Raw genomic sequence first — 19,796 nt, 5'->3', positions numbered from 1 at the left:
CTGGAGAGACTGTCTGCAAATGTGCACTATTATGTTTTAATATCAGATCTGCCTTTTCTATAAAGGTATGAAAAACTAGCATGAAAAGGGGAAGCTCAGGTGGAGAGGGGTTGCACAGCAGCTCGCAGGGGCAACAGTAACTGCTCATAGGCTAAAATTACTTAAACTGCTAAAGAGTTTTAGCTGATCGGATCACATTGTCAGCTGGTGTAGCAGGGTACCTCAACTTCAGTTTGCTTGTTACACCTGTTAAGCTGCTTTTTGCAATTTTGTTTATTAATTGTTGAGCTGTTTTTACATCTGCCTTTTCACTCACTTCCAGCATGCTCAGATAGTATTAATAAGTCACTATCAAGCCTAACCAAATGCTTACACATTTATACCCAGTATTTTGGAGTTTTCATGCGCACAGATGTGTTACAGAAGGGTTTGAGGGACTCCATCAACTATCTTGAACAATATAATGAAAAAGCAGACAAAGTAAACTAATAGTGCATGGCACATGGGCACAAATAGCATCAGCTGCAAGTCTCTGGTGTTAATACCACGACCCTGTATTAGTATTTTTAAAAACATTGTTGTAAGCAGACTGCTTCAGTGCTGGGAAACATCTGTAAGAATTGTGAGTTATTACCTAATTACTCCCACTAACCTAGTTTAGTGTGGTGATGTCAGCATCATGGCAGAAAATCCAATCATCGTGAATTTAATCGCCTTTCTTCTAATGGATAAATTTAATGCAGTGGAGCATTTCACTGTCAAACACTTTACATACACTACCAGACCAACAAGCCCTATGTGGTGAAATACCGGAATGTCCGTGACAGGACTTATACTAAATCAGTACTTGACCTCTCTACTCACATGCAGCCATTCATCTCCTCTCCTGCTGCTTAATCAATGTGACTTTGGGAAGGTGCAGACTCAGCAAACTTTGCGTGTGTGTGTGTCTGTGAATTCATGCATACACAGTGTGCCTGTGTGAGTGATTGTATGTTTATGCGACTCCTGGGTGGCACACACCTTAGTAGCAGCATCCACATTGGCACCCTGTTTGATGAGCTCAGCCACCACTTCCACATGGCCCTCCTTCGAAGCCAGATGGAGAGCATTGAGGCCATTCTGGAGAGAAAGAAAAGAGAGGAAGAGGAATGGAGATTAAATTAAAATAATCTTTATTGTTTTGCTTTTTCCCCTGCAAATCTGGTCTCTATTGAGACTAACATTCAACATATAAACTCTTTATGTGTGATTTTGAATCCAAACCATTTGGTATACTTGAACTAATTTAGTTTAGTTCCTGTAAGTCGTGCATTTAGGGAATGTAACACAACAAACCATAGGCTGAATTGGTGACCATGCAGGCATGGCAATAGTCTAAGGTTGCGCCTGCTTCACAAATTATATAAATAACTAGAAGAACTATTCCTACAATTTAAAGCTGAGTTTGGAGTTTCAGCGATAAAAAGACTGGATACATGGTTTGAGTTGTTTATATGGAAATTTTACTTTAAAAAACTCTACAATGGTGCAGTCTTATTAGCAAGCTTACCTGATTGCAAATATTAATGTCAACCCCATTTTTCAGGTAATCCAACGCTTTCTCAAGGTTGCCAGCCCGAGCAGCCCGCAGATAACAAGCGTTTACGTCTGTCTGCAGGAAGACAGAGACAGGAGAAAATGATTATTATCCTAAACATACAATGTATTACAATGAGCTGAACAAAAGACACACACAGGAAAAAATGAATGCACAAACAATTAGAATCTTCGAATGCTGCTAAAATAAACTTTTCCTATGTAAAAAGAAAAGTACTTATTATCCTAAAACAGCAGTAATATTTAATGTTCGAAGCTTATTTTAGACTATTTAATACTTTGGAAATATGTTGAGAAAAACAACTTGGAGGCTATTATTTTTGTGTCAAAGCTTACTTATGAATCCTTGCAACAGGAGATAAGTTGAGTAAATCCCCCAAAGCTTGTATGTTATTAGCCAAAATGAATAGATTAGAATGTGTGTGGTAAACCCTTTGAGGGCTCAAAGAAGCTGAATAAGAGCCAAAATAGGAAAACATTTATAAGAGTGGGTCTGAGAGAAATAAAGTGGTCTTCAACATGCCTGCTGGGTTAAACACCCTAAAACCCAGCCAAGAAAAAACAGCCTGCCAAATCCAAGCCAAAAACCACAGGATTTATTCTGCTTGATACATTTTTTCAAGTTTGATTGGTGCCAGCATGGGACATTTTTTTACAGATTCAATGACACATCTGGATTAAGCTAAACATCAAACTGCACTGAGTTAATTGAATTTGACAACCCCGACTTAAAATTAAATATGTAGAAGTAAGTTATTTATCGTGATACTTGCAAGAAGATATTTTTGCATTTGCATCTTAAGAAATTTAACTCACTATCCTGTTTTGACTGATATTCTATTCAGGCACATTTCAGGAAACTAATCAACGTAACTAAATAAAGAATCAATAACATTTGATCACAATCAGATGAAGTAGAAGTACTTTGTCACTAATGCAGCCTTTCTTTTGGGAAGCATTACATCACAAACAAGCATAGTGGTACCTGTGCAACTTTAGGAACACAAGACACCACATTTTTAAGACTGCAGCTCATTATTTTCATTTACACTCATCTGCTGGTGTGCTTACAACGCTCTGCAGTGAGGTAATATGTCTTGGATGCAGGAAGAAGAGAAGATCAGTACCAAATTAATCTGTAAATGCATTGTCAGCACTATGAAAATGTGAAAAATGGCATGTCTAACCTGGCAGAGTATTATATATTAGCATAATGAGCATGCTACATTTATTTCAGCCTATTGCATTTTTTTTACAGAGGTATTAATCTTTCTGTTAACCAATATTTCTATCAAGCAGGCCTATCACAGCTGTTGGCATCTATAAAACTACAACATGTAGCAACATTTCTGAGAAGATGCACATCAGGTTAGAGCATAGATTTAACACTATACTAAACACTATACTAGTACAAAATGATCACATCCATCTTATCAACACATAAAAACAAATATTTTTTAAAGCTGGCTAGACACGGGACTGACTACTGACCCACACAGCAAAATTGGTATGGCCAGGATCTGGCCCACAGAATGTGCTTACACATGCCCACATACTGCAAAGAATGACGGCCCTTTGGTGGTCCAGACCAGGTTTGCCAGATGTGGCCCACACATGGGCCAGTACAAAGGCAGTTGCAGACACACTGGTGGTCCTGTGCTGGCCATATTCAGTCAATCACACACTTTCTCTAAACTGACTGCTTCCTAACTACATTCATACACATTCACACTCAGACTGGAGGAGCCAGGGATCAAACCACTAACCTTGTGATCAGTAAGTGACCTGCTCTACCTCCTGAGCTACAGCTACCCAGTAGTAAACATGATTAAACCCTCACTAGGTTTTGAATAAAGTGTACACTCACAAACCTGTCAAACCTGCATTTGATGCTGGGAGCATCCAAAATTATTGTTTTTGAAAAGTAAAGTGTATTTTTTTGCAAAGGGAGTATAATTATACCAAACACACACAGTCAACCCTAACATCTACTGCGAGCACCCCTGATGACTAACTGTGTCTCCATGGGGAGCAGTAGCAGCAGCTGAAGAGCTATTTGCAGTTAACCTGTCACAGCTGCAAACATGTGTCATTATCAAGCTGAGCTGAGGATTCTGAAAGAGGGAAGTGAACATGCTGTATGTGCACATGTTTATATCTGTCCCTGTGTGCCAGGATTTCAGGGTGTGGCCTATGTAGGCAGAGCAGAAACAGGCTGAATTTGAGCACGCTGTGACAGCAGAAAGGTTGAAAAGATGGCAGATAGTCAGTGTGTGTGTGTGTATCTGATTTCATGATTGCAGTGCTGTGATTCTTCAGCCTACCACACCCATGTAGTTGAATGGATGCCCACACAGTGCACAGGATAGGCACTCTCAAATTACTGTTTGCTCATGTGCCCATTAACCTGCATTATTCTCAACAAAGTAGATGAAAGGATTTAAAGTTAGCATCAGGCAGATCCTATCATTCCAGGAGATTATCTTAATTTCACATCTGGGATCATTCACAAACCCATTTTCACATAGTGTTTGATACAGAATTCACTTCATTAAAGACAATTTAATTCACTTGTCTTACTTTCAAGCATCACTGAGAATGGTTACAGAAGAATTTGTTTACCATGACATGGATGATGGCAAATGCTAAACTGCAGCTTTAAAGTAGTTTAAAAAAGAGAAGAGTGTGATTTCTTAAAATTTCCCTTCTCCCTATGCACCTCCTCAAGCTGTTCTGGCTAGGTGATCCCAAGCCAGTCAAGAGGCACAGTGTGTGTGTCTGGGGTAGAAAACCTGAGCTAGGAGGTGTCCAGGAGGGATGCTAATCAGAACACTTCGGGGTGCTCTTTTCCTTTTTACTTTGATGTTTGGAGGAACAGTGGCTCTACTCTGAGCTCTGACAAAATAACTGAACTCACTGATCTCTAAGACTGAGCCCAGACAGCCTTTAGAGGAAAATAATTTCTGCCACTTGTATTTCTGATCCTGTTCTTTCAATCACTACACACAGTTGATGGTCATACATGAAAGCAAAAACCAGTATATCAACAGCTTTGCTTAACACTTGGCTCTGCTTTCACCACAACGGTACATCAACTCCACCTTTTCTGCACTCATCAACAAAACCTCCAAATACTTGAACAACACAGCTACATTCCCTGCTAAATGCTATGCTGTGCTCACCAGCTAGTCTCCAGCTACATTTCTCTGTTATGGAGCAGGAACTGTAGTTGCTGCCTGCTATCACAAAAGACCAATGACAATGAACTGAAGCAGCAAAGCTGGAATTCACTTTGAATCAAGTTACATCTTTCAACTTTGCCTTTGATGCATTGTTCCTGTAAAAATACAGATTATAGCAGCCTTAATGTTTTCATTAAAAGCATAATTGAACTGAATAAACTGGGCTATTGCTTTAAACTGTATTGTGTATTTCACAATCAGTCTTTGCGCAATGTAAAAATCTCTACAGTGATATGAACAATCAAGTCAAGCTCATTGCACCATGAGCTGTGTTATTTGCTGAGGTCATTTCCCACTCAGTGAATAGATCTTACCTAAGGTCATCATCACATATACGCAAACACACAGGAGAGCTTACAGGATGTCAAACACAGGAGTTTCCTGGATGACTGAAACTGCAAGTAACCTCTCTAATGGAGTTTAACATTACTTTTAGTGAAAGTACTGCATTGCAGCTTTTGTAAAGGTTACAGATTCTTGTCATTATTTAGACCTCTATGGAGATGCATACCTGCATACTTTTTTGCCTGACCTTGCTGTAACATGTAACTCAACCTGAAACAAAATAGAAACCATATCAATAACACTGATCTAGTAAACTGTCCTAACTAATATAAAACACTCTAGTAGTAAGACTATCCTGTTTGCCAGAGTTGGCCCTGACATAATTCAGTTTTTATCATCAACAGTGCAAATGTAAAAACGAAACATATAATAGTGTCCCCATATTATTTCTGTAAAATAAAAGGATATTTTCTTGCAATTGCATATTTCAAAATAAAATATTTACTAAGAGTTCTTTCTACCAGTCTGGAAACAGTGCGCCGTGGAGATTTTTAAAACCCAGAGACGGATTGTAAGGCCTGGTGCCAAGCCTTTCAAATTTAATGTGGGGGCAGCCTGGGCTGCTTAGAATTCAGGGCATTATCAGAGTTCCAGTTCAAAGCGGCATCCTCTGGAAAAGTACTCTGGTCAAAGAGCAACACCAGTCCAGCTCAGGACTTCCCAGTTTGGTCAGCACACGACACTGAAAATAACCACGTCACTGCTGTGACTGTCTGCTGCATGGCAGGTAATCAAGATGAAGACAGATGCCAAAACATTTTTTTAATATAATCTTTAAATATTTTCATAGCTTTTATTTGAGATGTTCATGAAAAGAAACCCGTATTTTCTGCCTCTGTTACCAACACAAATGCACAGCTAGACTAAAGCTGAATAAACACAGAGCGTTTTTGACATTAACCTGTGCTGGGGAGAGATCCTTTTTATCCGTGTATGAACATGTGTTGGAAATGGTAAATGGCCTGCATTTGTATAGCGCTTTTCTAGTCCCTAAGGACCCCAAAGCGCTTTACACTACATTCAGTCATTCACCCATTCACACACACATTCATACACTGGCGATGGCAAGCTACATTGTAGCCACAGCTGCCCTGGGGCGCACTGACAGAGGTGAGGCTGCCGGACACTGGCACCACCGGGCCCTCTGACCACCACCAGTAGGCAAAAACGAGGTTAGTATCTTGCCCAAGGATATTTGGCATGCAGCGAGGAGGCAGCGAGGAGGCAGCCTGGGATCGAACCACCGACCTTCTGATTAGTGGCTGACCTGCTCTGCCACCTGAGCTACAGCCACCCAGGAAAGAAAACAATGCAGTTTGAGCTCCAGAATACATTTATTTACACTTATTTACTCTGGAGAAATGTAAGTACATTTTCAAAGACTGAGAGAAAAGCAGTTTTTGACTATTTAATTGCTATATTTTCACTAAACACACTTGTGCTTGTTGAAAACCCAGTTGCATACTTGTATGTACTGGATACTGAAAATACCCAATCAAATTAAGACCCGTGCCTACATTTGTATCTACGCTCACAAAATATTTGCTTTCTTTTTTTGGCCAGGTTGCTTTTTATTTTTACATTCATCGGCCCCCAATATGCCCAAATTTCAAAGAGAAATTAAAAATGCATGCCGTGGAAGAGTTCGGGTCTTAGGAGGTTAAACGTAATCCTGGTTTCCACCGAACCAATTCTGGGGCTACAGAGAAAAAAGGGAACATATTCAGTAAGCAGCAGTTCTCTGGGTGAAAATGTCTTGTTGGTGTGAGCGGTTAGAGGAGAATAGACAGACAGCTTTAAGCTGATACGAAAACACCTCAAATAACCACTCGTAGTAACTAAGCTATGCAGAAAAGCATCAACGCACAAGTTGAACCTTGAAGCAGATAGGCTAAAGCGGAAGAATAGCACACCTGTCAGCTAAGAACAGGAAACACCTGCTCACCAAAACGTTGCCTGCCTTGTATCAATGGTTCAGTCTGATGATGTAGGCCATGGGCGACATGAGTATTAAATCTGACCAGAGTACACACATCTTCTGATGGAAAACATTCCACGTCACAAAGCTCGACTGACTGTCTGATGCTATCAAGTCAATATGGTTAACAATATGTGAGGATCTGCTTGTTGAATCTATGCCACAAATAATTAAGGCAGTTCTGAAGGCAAAGGGGAGTTCATTCTGATATAAGCATGGTGTGCTCAACAAAGTGACCGGAGAGGTTACGTGCACTCAGGAATGTCTGCCCACGAAGGCCATTCAGCTACAATAATAGAACCAAGAATCATGTTTTCCTTTTCAAATGAAAGTTGATGTCTGCAGTTCCTGTCACACACTTCCAATAAATTTGTTATCATCGCTCTCAGGTTGCTCCGCTCTGATACTGTGCCAACCTGGCTGGTGTGAGCCAACACAGTTGTCACTTTTATCACAATATTTCTGTCTACAGTGGAGCTGAAGAATGTATTTGGTTATTTATTTGTCTTTTCAGACCTTACAGAAAACTGGGTTTCCTGTAAGGTCTCTTGGATCAACAAAAAGCAAATCAATTTGAAGACAGCTATTCAGGGCTTTTGGTCTCATTAATGCATTTTGTATAACAACTAAATGTTTGGTCAGTGAAAATAATAATAATTAGTCAGGCAACAGACATGTAATTAAAAATAATTATATGTAACATTTACCTTGCTACAAAATAACTTTGCAAATTTTATTGTGTATAACTTCCACTTAGTTTGCCATCTAGTTTGTAGGACTTCAATCTAGTAGGATTGTAACAACATGAGCGCAACAATAAAGGCTTCAAACTCAAAAACTTTGTTTACCCCAAAGCTCATGTTTTAAATTGCCATGTGAGTGGAGACCTGCTCAGCTTTTTGCTAAGTGCCATTCGAGTGCAACTTTATTTATCCGTGAAAGAGATATGCAAAGAATGCTTCTGTCGCTCTTTTTCCACAACACGCCACTTCACACTCATACAGTTACACACATTCCAACATGAGAGCTGCCCCCTGACGCAGAGGGACGAGAGTGAGAGTTAGTCATACATATCACCAGCTAGCTTTTGTGTAGAAGCTAATTTTATAGACACACTTATAAAACTCAAACAGTATTCTGCTAACTCCACAGGGCATTAAGATTAACACCCTCCCACTTGTGTGTTTAACCAGGTTACATATTACGTGACCCCACTTTAACTACTGTTAAACTACTGCTTGGCTACAGTAAGACAGAAAATGCTGCATAGAGTATATCACATATCAGCAGGTTACTGAAGACATAACAGTGTTTAAGCTGCCTTTCTACCTCACTCCTACAGCTGAATGAAAGCGACATTAATAATGAATTAAAGCACCAATCTTCACCATTCTTGTTGTTTTTAGCTTCCTTTTTTGCTCTTTTGTTTTCTTTTTTCCACAAACAATACAGAGCATGCGCCACTATCCAAGGTCAGGTACTTCCATTCATATCAGTCTGTAACATGAAACTATATCCACTGGAAATCGTATCTACAGACTTATAAAAACACAATAAAGGGGACTTTATATATGTGCAATCACAGTTAGGTAGTTAGGATTGCAACAAGACACACAGGAGTGCATACACAAACACAGACACACACACACACATCCATTCACACACACGCACTGCAGCAGAGTGGTGCAGCAGAGTTATCACTGCGACCCATCCCATCAACAGACCCCCAGTCTACAATCTCCCATCACCATCATTCGACAGTGTCTCATGTCTGGACGGGTAACTGCTACAACACCACTAAATCCCACCAGCTACACAATCTCTAGTCCTGTTAGCATTACAGCAGCATATCAGGAGACAGGAGGCTAACTCTGTGAGCTCAGTGACTTTTACAGTAAAGTACAGTAAAGACTTACTTCTGCCAAATATTCTGCTGCCTCCTCCACTGCCATGTTTCTCAGCCCGCAGCTGAAAGTGTGAAACCTGAGCAGTCAATTATAGCAGCTAAGCCCTAGCCTGGAAGCTAGGGAGAGAGGGATGGGGGCAAGAGAGGAGAGGGAGTAGGAGGAGGGACTGTCGGTGTTTGAGAGGGAGGGAGGGAGAGAAAGACAGAGAGTGAAAGGCTGTGAGTGAAAGAGAGAGAGGGGGGCATTATGTCACAGCTAAAAATACCTGGCTTGCAGTGAGAAAGTCCAGAGCATGGAGGAGGACGAGAGGGAGGGATGGGGGAGGCAGGAGACTTCCGGCGTTAATCTTAGACCAGGTGGCGGCACCGGATCAGAGGACAGAGGCTCTGAGTGTGCACGCCAGTGTGCTAAGAGTTTTCTATTTTCAAGTTTTGATTTTTATTAAGGTTAAAAATGTTTGTCTAGTTTCCCAAATGGACTAACTTGTTTCAGTTTAGTTTTTATTGTTTAAAGAAAGGTTTGTTTTATTATAATTACTACTTAAAAGAGCTCACAATAAAAAAACTAGACTCACGCTCATGAATCCTAGTCTAGATAAACATATGCACATCAGACTGGCTGTAAAACCTGAACAAATACAGAGACTAACACTCAAGACTTTTTTATAAAGAGATTCTTTCTGAAGTCCTTAATTTTTTTAGTCCCTATTTTTTAGAGACATAATAATGCCAACAGCTACTTGTTAAAAGCAAAATTTTAAAAAATCCCATCTAGTTCTTTTCACTTCTTTATATTTAAGAGGAATTTAAAATGTAATACGTTTTTAAGAATTTAGTTCCCAACCTTTTTGGCCTGAGGCTCACACAAAGCTATCATGTAATTTTCTCCCCCCCTCCCACAAAGTGGCAAAGTTCAAGTGAAGCTATCATGCTTTCTCCTTAATTTCTGTCAAAAACTATTATGATGGCAGATTCTGCTTTTAAACACAGCGAATATTTGAAATATTGACGTAAATATTGTCTCCAAGTAGCAGTGGTTACCACTGTTGCCTCACAGCAAGAAGGGCCTGAGTTCAATTTCACCATCCTGCCAGGGCTTTTCTTTGTGGAGTTTGCATGTTCTCCCTGTGTCTGCGTGGGCTCTCTTCAGGTACTCCAGCTTCCTCCCACAGTCCAAAGACATGCAGTTAGTGGGGTTTGGTTAATTCATGATTTAAAATTGCCCATAGGTATGAATGTGAGTGCGAGTGGTGGTCCGTCTCCATGTTTTTATCCCTACGACAGACCCCGCCTCTCATCAATACCTGTCTGGGTATACCCTGCCTCTTGCCCTAAGACAGCTGGGAAAGGCTCCAGCATCCCCGCAACCTTGTATTAGATAAGCGGAAAAGAATGGGTTGACTACAAATAATTCGTGTGAGCCAAAAACTCAGACTTCAGACATTTTTTTTCTGCTTTTGGCTCTATATCATGTCACTGAGCAGACATCCTCATAGGGTCATGTAGGCACACAGCTCTAGCTCAGAGTACAGACGCTCACCCTGTTCTAAGCCATTAGCAGTAAATTGTAAGAAAGTTGGCTAAATGGAAACTTGGTTCATTCAGATGGAGGTTGAAATGAGGCCACGCGCAAAGTAATTTATAATAAAATTAAGGGTTATTTTAAACTGTAATCACTTCAAAGATACACTAGTAGAGTTCAAAAATAAAATTATGGAGTTGGAAACTAGCATAGAAGGTCTTTCTTAAAGTCTGAGTTAACAGTTTTACTAGAAACACATTTTCCCTTTAAACCCATGAACCCTCACAGTTCTCTTGTGACCATTTGGAAGGATGTAAGCCCTTGGTTGGCAATCACTGGTCTGTCTAACCCCATCTAACCTTATATAACTATAAAAACAGTGTGACCTTAAAAGCTACAACAGCCATATAGGGCAGGGATAGCTCAGTAGGTAGAGTAGTCGCCTCATGATCGGAAGGTCGGGGGTTCGAGTCCACTGAACGGCTACCCTGAGGTACCCCTGAGCAAGGTACCGTCCCTACACACTGCTCCCCGGGCACCTGCTTAGTGGCTGCCCACTGCTTCACTGAGTGAATGGGTCAAATGCAGAGAAAAACAAGTTATTTCCCCACGGGGATCAATAAAGTATACATTATTATTATATGCTGCTTGCCCACTGGTGCACCATATTATGATACTTTAACTGAGGTAGGTGTGCATATCTCTTACAATAAATGCAGGATGGAATAAGAGTACAATAATCTCTCCACCTGTGAAAATTCCTGTCTGACTCTAAAAAGGTGTGTGGGTTGAGCGGTTAACACAATCCATTGCACCTAAAATAAACTGCAGCAAAAAACTTGGCAGTCAAGTATCAGCATTTTATCTACTCACACAACAAAAGTGTCAGAGTAAAAACCACCAACACACACATGCGCAAAATATTTACCTCGACCTTCCTTCTTCACCAATACAGTGAGATTCACACATACACAAGTACACACAAGCAGAGACTTCAAGGGTCAAAGTCCAGCAGGTAGATTAGGGAGATATTAAAGAGACAGACAACATTGGTTAACTTCATAGAGGAATTTGTCAGGGAGACTGAGAATATCAGTAAACAAGACAAAATCCATTTAGAAGCAGGCATGTCAAGACAATAAAGCTTGAGACAATTGTGTTAGCAGTCAGTTTTGAGCTAACTTGATAGTTCGGTAAGCAGCATTAGTGTCTTGGAAACATCAAATAAAGTGTCTTTGAATGTCAGAGTTGATCTGCTTATAGCAGTTTATAATAAATTAGTCCAAATGTGTAGATACAGTGATACCATCCATAACAGCAGTTATAAGCATTTTATGTCCTGACTTCAGTAGTGGCAGGGCAACAGCTGGCCAACACTTTTTGCATGTATGCCGGTAAAAATTATTTTCTGAATAGCACAGTGGAAATGAATTTGATGTGTGGAGAGTGGAGCAAAACTGATAAAACTACAAAAATGTATGTTTGCTCAGGTTTAGACAAAAAGACAATTTGCCACTTTACTGAATTATTGCTTTTTTAAATTTGGGGGATTGATATCGTCATTGTTCAGGTCATGGTTCAAATAAACTATGGTTACCTTTTTATTATAACTCCTGATTATTTATCTTGCCTATTTCATATCACCTCTTTTATGATGAAAGGGCACATTGCAATCACAAAAAGGCAAAATGGTATGACTAACATAGCCTTATCTGACATAGTGAGTTGACAAATATTGTAGCAAATGACCAGAGTGAAGCTAAAGGCCCAGATATTCAATCAAACCTAAAACAACAGTGAAAATAAGTTTTGTAAAGGAATTTCCAAAATCAGTAGGTATTTTAAAATGAGATAATCACAAACAAAAGACAAGGGATTTTGGAAACACTACAATAGATACAATGTATTTGCTGTACTAACACAAACTGCAAGAGAGGGAGGTAAAAAATACTGAGAATAAATAAACACTATGTTACTGCATGTGGGAAAACACGGGGGAAACACTGGGTGATGAAACAGTCAGAGTTGCTCAAATATAAAAGAAGCTGCTTACTCTGGAAACACATTAGGTTCAGCACTTAACTGGTAAGGTAGTATCTGACCCCACTGCATGTTTGGCTCCAATAATCAACTTTATAGAATCTGTTAAAAGCTAAAACTGTCTCTTCTTTCTTTTCATCTGCAGTGGCTTCTCTTTGGTAACCACTTCAAGCTGGTAAAAGAATGATGGTATGTAACATATGATGCTGCCTAAACTATCTCATTTTAGAAAAACACATGCATCACAAACGATACTTTAATGTTACAGTTTCTTACAACTTCACAGACACAATATTTAAAATAATTTATTTGCAACCTCATTCTCCTTCTATGGCTGTTCAAGTGTAGTTTAGTGTGTGCCTGCCTGATATTAGCCACACTTTTCTTTAGCCTTAGCCTCTTACAAGTGCCCTGTGCATGTTAGCATTAACCCGGAGGCTCTAATCATAAATAAAATCTATCCGAGACACAACCATTGAGCAAATTTGTGGAGAATCATAGCCATTTTAAAACTGTGTCAAACAGCCTTGCACTGCATATTTACTCCAGCAAGATCATTAAATTGCATCACTGCCACCTTCTCCAATAAAATTAGAGACGGCAAAGTAGAGAAGTAGAGTCAAGTCTACTGCAGGAGCAGAGCACTCATTAACTGAGGATCTAGAGATAGAGAGAGGACAGAGCTCTTCAGCACCACCCGAGAGCCAAGCAATCAAATATAGAGATAACAGAGCTTGACTCATGACTAACAGATTACAGGCCTAATCCCAGCAACCATAATTTCTCCTGGTAAAGTCTCTGTGTACTTCACACCAAATCTTCAACTAATATGATGTCAAATAAGTCCACACAACATGACAAATAAATATATCTTCAGTGCAGTTTGAGGGTTAATACTATGAAAATCATTTCATCTTTAAACTAGCTCCAGAAAAACCTTGCACTAGCACTTGCACTAAAAACCGCTTGCCTCCTTGTGTTATGAAAATGTTAAAAGTTTAAGGTATCATCTGTAATGTGCATGATCCTGTTACAAACCTTAACTTTGACAGACATTATTTTTTCTTTGCTGTAGATCAGACTTGTGTTTGCAGTGCTGCTGCCTGCAGCAGCTTATCAATCCCCTCTGCCCACAGACTGTAGTGACATCTACAGAGGTGGTGCAGGCGTGGATGGAGTATACACCATCTATCCAGCTGGCTCCACCTCTCCTGTGCAGGTTTACTGTGACATGAGCAAAGACGACATCGACAACTCAGCAGAAAAATGGACGGTGAGGATTGCTCAGCCCTCTTTTTCCAAACTAATCTACCTCTTCTGAATTTGATCTTGAAATAAGAGATAAAGAGATCTGGCCAGAACTTACCTATTTTAACTTTATGAACTGCTTCACACATCTTGGCTCAAAAATTCATGTTTAACACAGTCAGAATTTTGTATTAAATATCTTTTTATGCTCATGGGTGACTGGTTTTATTCAAGGATCATCTCTATACACAGATATATTTAAATCTAAAGGTAAGGGAGAAGCACCAGAAGACCTTTTAGTTTTAGTTACCTTGTGTGAAGTTAGCAAAGCTAAAAGGAGTCCTTTTGCTGGGGGGTCTATAATTTGCCTTTTACTGACAGTTTGTGTGAAACTTCTGTTAAATCCAGGTGATTCAGAGAAGACAAGATGGCACAGTGAACTTCTTCAAGAAGTGGGAGCACTACAAAACCGGATTTGGGAGCGCTGCTGGAGAGTACTGGCTGGGTAAAATTCATCGTTCTTTTTTGGATTAAATTTGCCTGAGTAGTCAATAAACCTTACTGTTATTTATTGTACATTTTCTCCTTTCTTAACAACAATAACATCGGCTCAAACTCATCAAATTTGTCTAAAACAGTTTATTTCAGATGATCACAGTTGCTCACTGTTTTATCTTCCCAGGCCTGGAGACAATGCATCTGCTAACCCAACGCAAGAACTATGAGCTGAAGGTCGACATGGAAGATTTTGAAGGCCAGAAGGTCTTTGCCCATTACTCCTCCTTCTCTGTTGGCCCAGAGTCAGATGGATATAAGTTAAACCTGGGAAGTTTCATCAAAGGGGCAGCAGGTGGGACTTTTTGTTCTCTCTTTTATAAGAACTTTTTTTTTTTACTTTATCTACTCATAATCTATCAACAAAGTTAGGATTTTTTAGTAGTTGAAACAAAATTTGTGTTTTCTGCTTTGTTTTGTTTTTCCAGGAGACTCTCTAAGTATTCACAATGGAATGAAATTCACTACCATTGACAATGATCAAGATACACATCCTTCGAACTGTGCCATGGTGTGCTATGGAGGATTCTGGTACAGCTCGTGCTATGCTGCCAACCCCAATGCCATCTACATGTGGGGACCTTCAACCCGTTTAACTGGCGTGCACTGGAGAACTTTTAAAGGGCTTGAATACTCCCTAAAAACCATGGTAATGAAAATTAGACCAGCTGCTACATAAAAACCAACCAAAACACAACAACCTGGAGAACTAGCAATGTGACTAGATTTGAAATATTTTACAATTTTGTAAAATTGTGAAACTTTTGTATTTATTAACATAGTCCCCGTATCCACATTAGTTTATGATATTTTCAAGAACATTAGGACTATGTCTTCATATCTTACTTACTTTAGTACATATGCTTGTTATGATATGAAGCAAAAATGTTCAATGTCTAACCAACCATGATAGAGAATCCTTTGAAAAATCTCTCCTATGGATTGAGTCCAAACATTATTTACTTTGCAAGTTTAAAGACCCTTACTTCTAATAAAATTATGGACAGATAAGAAATCTCTCCATAAAGTTTTACAAACAGAAAAATAAACAAACAAAATAACAACGGAAATATTTTTTTGACCAAAAAGCGCTGATAACACTGGATGACATGTTCCTTCATGACCACCTATTTAGATTCAGCGCAACACCAGAGATACGGACAAAAAGCACAACATTATGTATTCATACGCAACAAAAAACAGTCCCAGGCTCTAAATTAAGTCTAATTTGTAAATCTTGTATATCTATGATATGAAACCACATTTTCATTTGTTAATGAAATGTTGATCACAAGTCACCGTCAGACCTGGCCCTAGGGCTGCTCGATTATGGCAAAAATGATAATCACGATTATTTTCACTGAAATTGAGATCACGATTATTTGACGATATTTATTTAACCCTTTAAGACCTACTATAGAACCAAGTCCACCAGAGCTTATATTATTTTTTTTTTACACGCTGTAGTGCCATTTGTGGGAGCATTTCAAGTTGCTATACAACCGTTATAGCCCATATTTTACTAATATGTATGCATTAAGTCCATAGTAACTACATTAATTGCAAAAAAGTGCAATAAACTACAAAAAAAATTGAAAATCGCTTTTGTTTTGTTTACATATATTTCTACTTGGAGAAATTTAAGAGGTTTATCCCTCAAAACTTTAAATACAATAAAGTTGCAAAAAATAGTTTACAACAACAGGAAATTTATTTTGAGTGTCTTCATAGTTTTATTTTGGAGATACAGCAATTTTTATATATTGCAGGAAAAACAAAAAACAATCCTATGATGCAAATTTGCAAAGAAAACAGCAGGTGCATCATTTCACTGTGGGAAGTGTTACGAACAGCTGATAGGAACGGCAAAGCGTGTTTCTGGAATATTATGTTTTTGTTGCTGCAAGCGCTTTTTATGCAATTTTTGCAAAGCTATATGTGGAACGAAACCGTGACCGAGGACAAGCTGATGTCATAAGATGTAAGTACAACTCCTCCGGTTTCATATGCAAAACAAATTATTGCGCTAGCTTACACGGTTCAGGTTCTACAGGGATTTAAAAATAGTTACGCAAAACGGAGCATGCTGCTCTGACCGGCTTTAAAGGGTTAACAATGACTTTTAAAAAATAATATAAAATAGTGTGCAACACCACTGAAGTTTTTTTTTAAACTCTCTTTTCAACCAACGGCAGTCACTCTCCAAATAACTTCTGCTTAGCTTTCCGAGCTTCCCTCGGGTCCTCTTAATCAGCGGTCTCCAACCTTTTTTGCGCCACGGACCGGTTTATGCCCGACAATATTTTCACGGACCGGCCTTTAAGGTGTCGCGGATAAATGAGGGAGGGGCTAATAATCGGCTCAGTCATTTTTAATGATCGTTGAAAGCCCAGATCGTAATCGTGATTAAAATTCGATTAATTGAGCAGCCCTACCTGGCCCTGCTCGTCACAACTGGCTTTTTGCATACAAGATGGCAACAGCAGAAACACTCATGTCAAGGCTTCAAAATGGCACATCAGAAACCAGTGGATGACGTCATGGTAAAAGCTACATCCATCTTTTATAGCTCTAACTGTCTATAGCTGCCGCCTAAAGCCTGACTTGACTTGAAGACATTCACATTGCACAGATGCTTTAAAAGTGAGCTAAATGCATATCTGCTAGATGTTATTTGGGTGATATTAGTGAACCTGTTTGGATTTACACCATGCTTTGTGTAATTATTGAGTCCTGCTTTCACTGGTTACATGTAGTCTTTTTTTTAATTTTTCTATTATCGTATGCTATTTAAACACATTTTTCTTGGCTGTTTAATCGTATTAAAAACACAAAAGTACATTTGTAATCTATTTAATGTTTTTGTTTGTTTGTTTGTTAAGATAAGATAACCTTTATTAGTCCCACACGTGGGAAATTTGTTTATTTCTGGTGTGAAGATTTGTCAAGAAAATATCAGCCTCTACTTAAATAGAGGCTAATTAGAGGTCCAGAGGTGTACTGCAGTTCAAAATCCTCATTTATCTTATACTGTGCCCTCCAATGTCTGAAAAAAGCTCTTAATTACTCCTCTTCCAATTGGCTGCCCTTCATAGACAGAAAGCTTAAATAGCAGGTGGGTGGGGCTTCTGTGCTTTCAGTGAAAACTACGTGTCTGAGATAACAATATTAAGGATTAGCTCTCATCTTTAACAACACACACAACTAAAATTAGAAAAACACAGCTTTGACTCACTGGTATAACTTATAAATGCTAACCTTGTTAGTTGAGGTCATACCCTTATTTAAATGCTTATTAAACACATTTTCTTTAGCCTGAAGCTGTTTCCAGTGTTGAAGATTTGCTAAAATGTCTCAGAACCTGACAAACCCTGAAGATATTTTTAATTTGCAGCACTATTTTATGTGTATGAACTCTAGGAATAAACAAAGAGAGGAATATATTTCTGTTGTCACCGCAGGTATGTTGCACCTAGGATTTCACAGAAGGCTCCACAGAATCAGAGTTAACCATGACACACTCCCCCCCACACACAGAGTTTAATGATCCGTATTTGGTATTTTATGGCTTCTGTGAAGGGAGGCAAAAAGAATTTGAGAAGGATGGGTTGCCATGGCAACTGAGGTTCCTAAAGTTCATTTAATGTTGTGGGCCAGTTGGGGCCTTTTGATGCTAAAACTATAAGAACTGACAATGAAAGTAACCCACATGGCATGGATGTAGTGGGACTGGCACCAGTAAAATCTGTGTACAATGGTGTATAGATGTTACACACACACATAGTGATGGTTGGTAAAGCAACAGACAGCTATATCAGCAGAGGCAGGTTTTAAACCTCAAAATGTTTTGGTACCGATATATAGAGATCACAAGCACAGACTAAGAAAGAAATTGCACTGACTGTCTGGTCGGATTCCTATTCATGTTAAATATTCTATATTTTGTCTTGTTTTTTACTGCTCAGCCATGTGTCTTACACATTAGGTAAGAACTTAAACCAAACACACCACTACACAGCTGTGATGCTACTCTGCTACGTGCCCTCCAGTCAGTTTTCAGAATATTGTAAATTATAGAGAAGGAGACGCTCTACTAGTGAAAATGTAGAGCATCTTCTTCTGCACTATATATCTTTGCTGAATGTGCTTCAGTCACACTAGAACACAAAATAGGATCCCAGCTAGAAAATAAAATTGTGGCGATTTTGTGGTGATTTTTTGCATTCAGTGACCGATTGCAAGCAGTTGTAGCAAACAACTGGAGACCCCGAGGTTGAGCAATCCTCCCATTAACCTCTGGGTGAGGCGAGGCATGCAAGGTGAACCCAAGGTGACTGTGCAGGTTGTCTGGCAGGAGGCAACCAGTCTCCAAACAGTGTACTCAGACTTGCTGTAGAGTTTGTGATATCCAATTTAGAACCATTCAAGAAAAAACAAATATTAAGAAGCTGAACCCAGAAGCCAAACTTGTTGATGATTAAAAGTCTACAACCCTGTTGGAATTTAAAATCTATAACTTGTAACTATAAGAATAACATTAAAATTTGTATGCACTTGCAAAAAAGACTGCTTTTAAGTGTAAGTGTTAAGTATTTTAACTAAACCATTACAGTGTGCACAGTCTCACAAATACAAAGCTCATTTTTCAGGTCCTCTATCAGTCCCTAGTGGCCTTTCAGTAATACTACATCAACTGCAGCAAGAGAGAAAAAACGTTTTTGTAAAAAATGTAAAAGAAAAATCCAGTTCTGAGTGTAAAACATGTAAACAGAAGGTCCTATCTCAGTTTGTTGTAATGTGTTTTTATTACTTTATGCAAAAGTCATTTTTAATAAAGTCTTGATTGCATAAGAATGCAACATAAAACTGTGTTTCTTTGATAAACAGTCTCATCCATTATTGTGTATATTATAAAATCTGCGCAGAATAAGCAGATGAAAGCACCTGTGTGTTTCTGGGCATGTCTGTTGTCTTGCCTCTGACTGGCTTCTGAGTGCCACAATCTGATTGGCTGCTTGGCTACTGCAGTCTCTGTATTCTCACAGCACTTGAGATACAGATGGACGAGGATAAAAACACAGCAACTCTTGAACTCCCCTTTTCTGTCATTTCTTTTCACATTTCACGGCAGCTCATCGTGACAGACTCCACATCTGTTCTTCTTCTGAAGCACATTCCCATGACTGAATGACAAATTGGCTATATTTTTAGTGTCTTTTTAAGAAGTTAAAACGCCGGCTGAAACCACATGTACCATGCATCAGGAAGCCCTATGCCTCATTAGGTCTCCTTACAGTTGGCTGGCAAACCCGTCCCCCGCTCCTCTCACTGGATGGCAGAAGATGACGTCGCTCTGCTGCT

General features: G+C 39.2%; 2 protein-coding genes across 5 annotated transcripts in view; one reads left to right on the top strand and one right to left on the bottom strand.

The window, feature by feature from the left end:
* LOC101464804 (ankyrin-3) overlaps positions 1-19,796 on the bottom strand; it is a 127,579-nt gene that overhangs the window by 90,214 nt on the left and 17,569 nt on the right. For all 4 annotated transcript variants that reach the window (XM_076887683.1, XM_076887684.1, XM_076887685.1 and 1 more), the window contains 2 exons: positions 1,553-1,654; positions 1,024-1,122 (listed from right to left, as the gene is read on the bottom strand). In XM_076887683.1, coding sequence (XP_076743798.1) covers positions 1,024-1,122; positions 1,553-1,654 — 201 coding nt within the window. Of the gene's footprint in view, positions 1-1,023; positions 1,123-1,552; positions 1,655-19,796 lie in introns of those variants that run through there.
* Positions 12,770-17,287, top strand: LOC101465286 (microfibril-associated glycoprotein 4). The gene is made up of 5 exons (XM_004556771.4): positions 12,770-12,821; positions 13,708-13,905; positions 14,289-14,385; positions 14,563-14,730; positions 14,864-17,287. Exons 1-5 carry the CDS (start codon positions 12,816-12,818, stop codon positions 15,112-15,114), a joined length of 720 nt encoding a protein of 239 aa, XP_004556828.2. The 5' UTR covers positions 12,770-12,815; the 3' UTR covers positions 15,115-17,287.

Source organism: Maylandia zebra, linkage group LG8, assembly GCF_041146795.1.
Source record: "Maylandia zebra isolate NMK-2024a linkage group LG8, Mzebra_GT3a, whole genome shotgun sequence".
Taxonomy (NCBI): Eukaryota; Metazoa; Chordata; class Actinopteri; order Cichliformes; family Cichlidae; genus Maylandia; species Maylandia zebra.
Note: the sequence above shows the minus strand (reverse complement) of the source record. Positions and strands in the feature narration are given on the sequence as shown.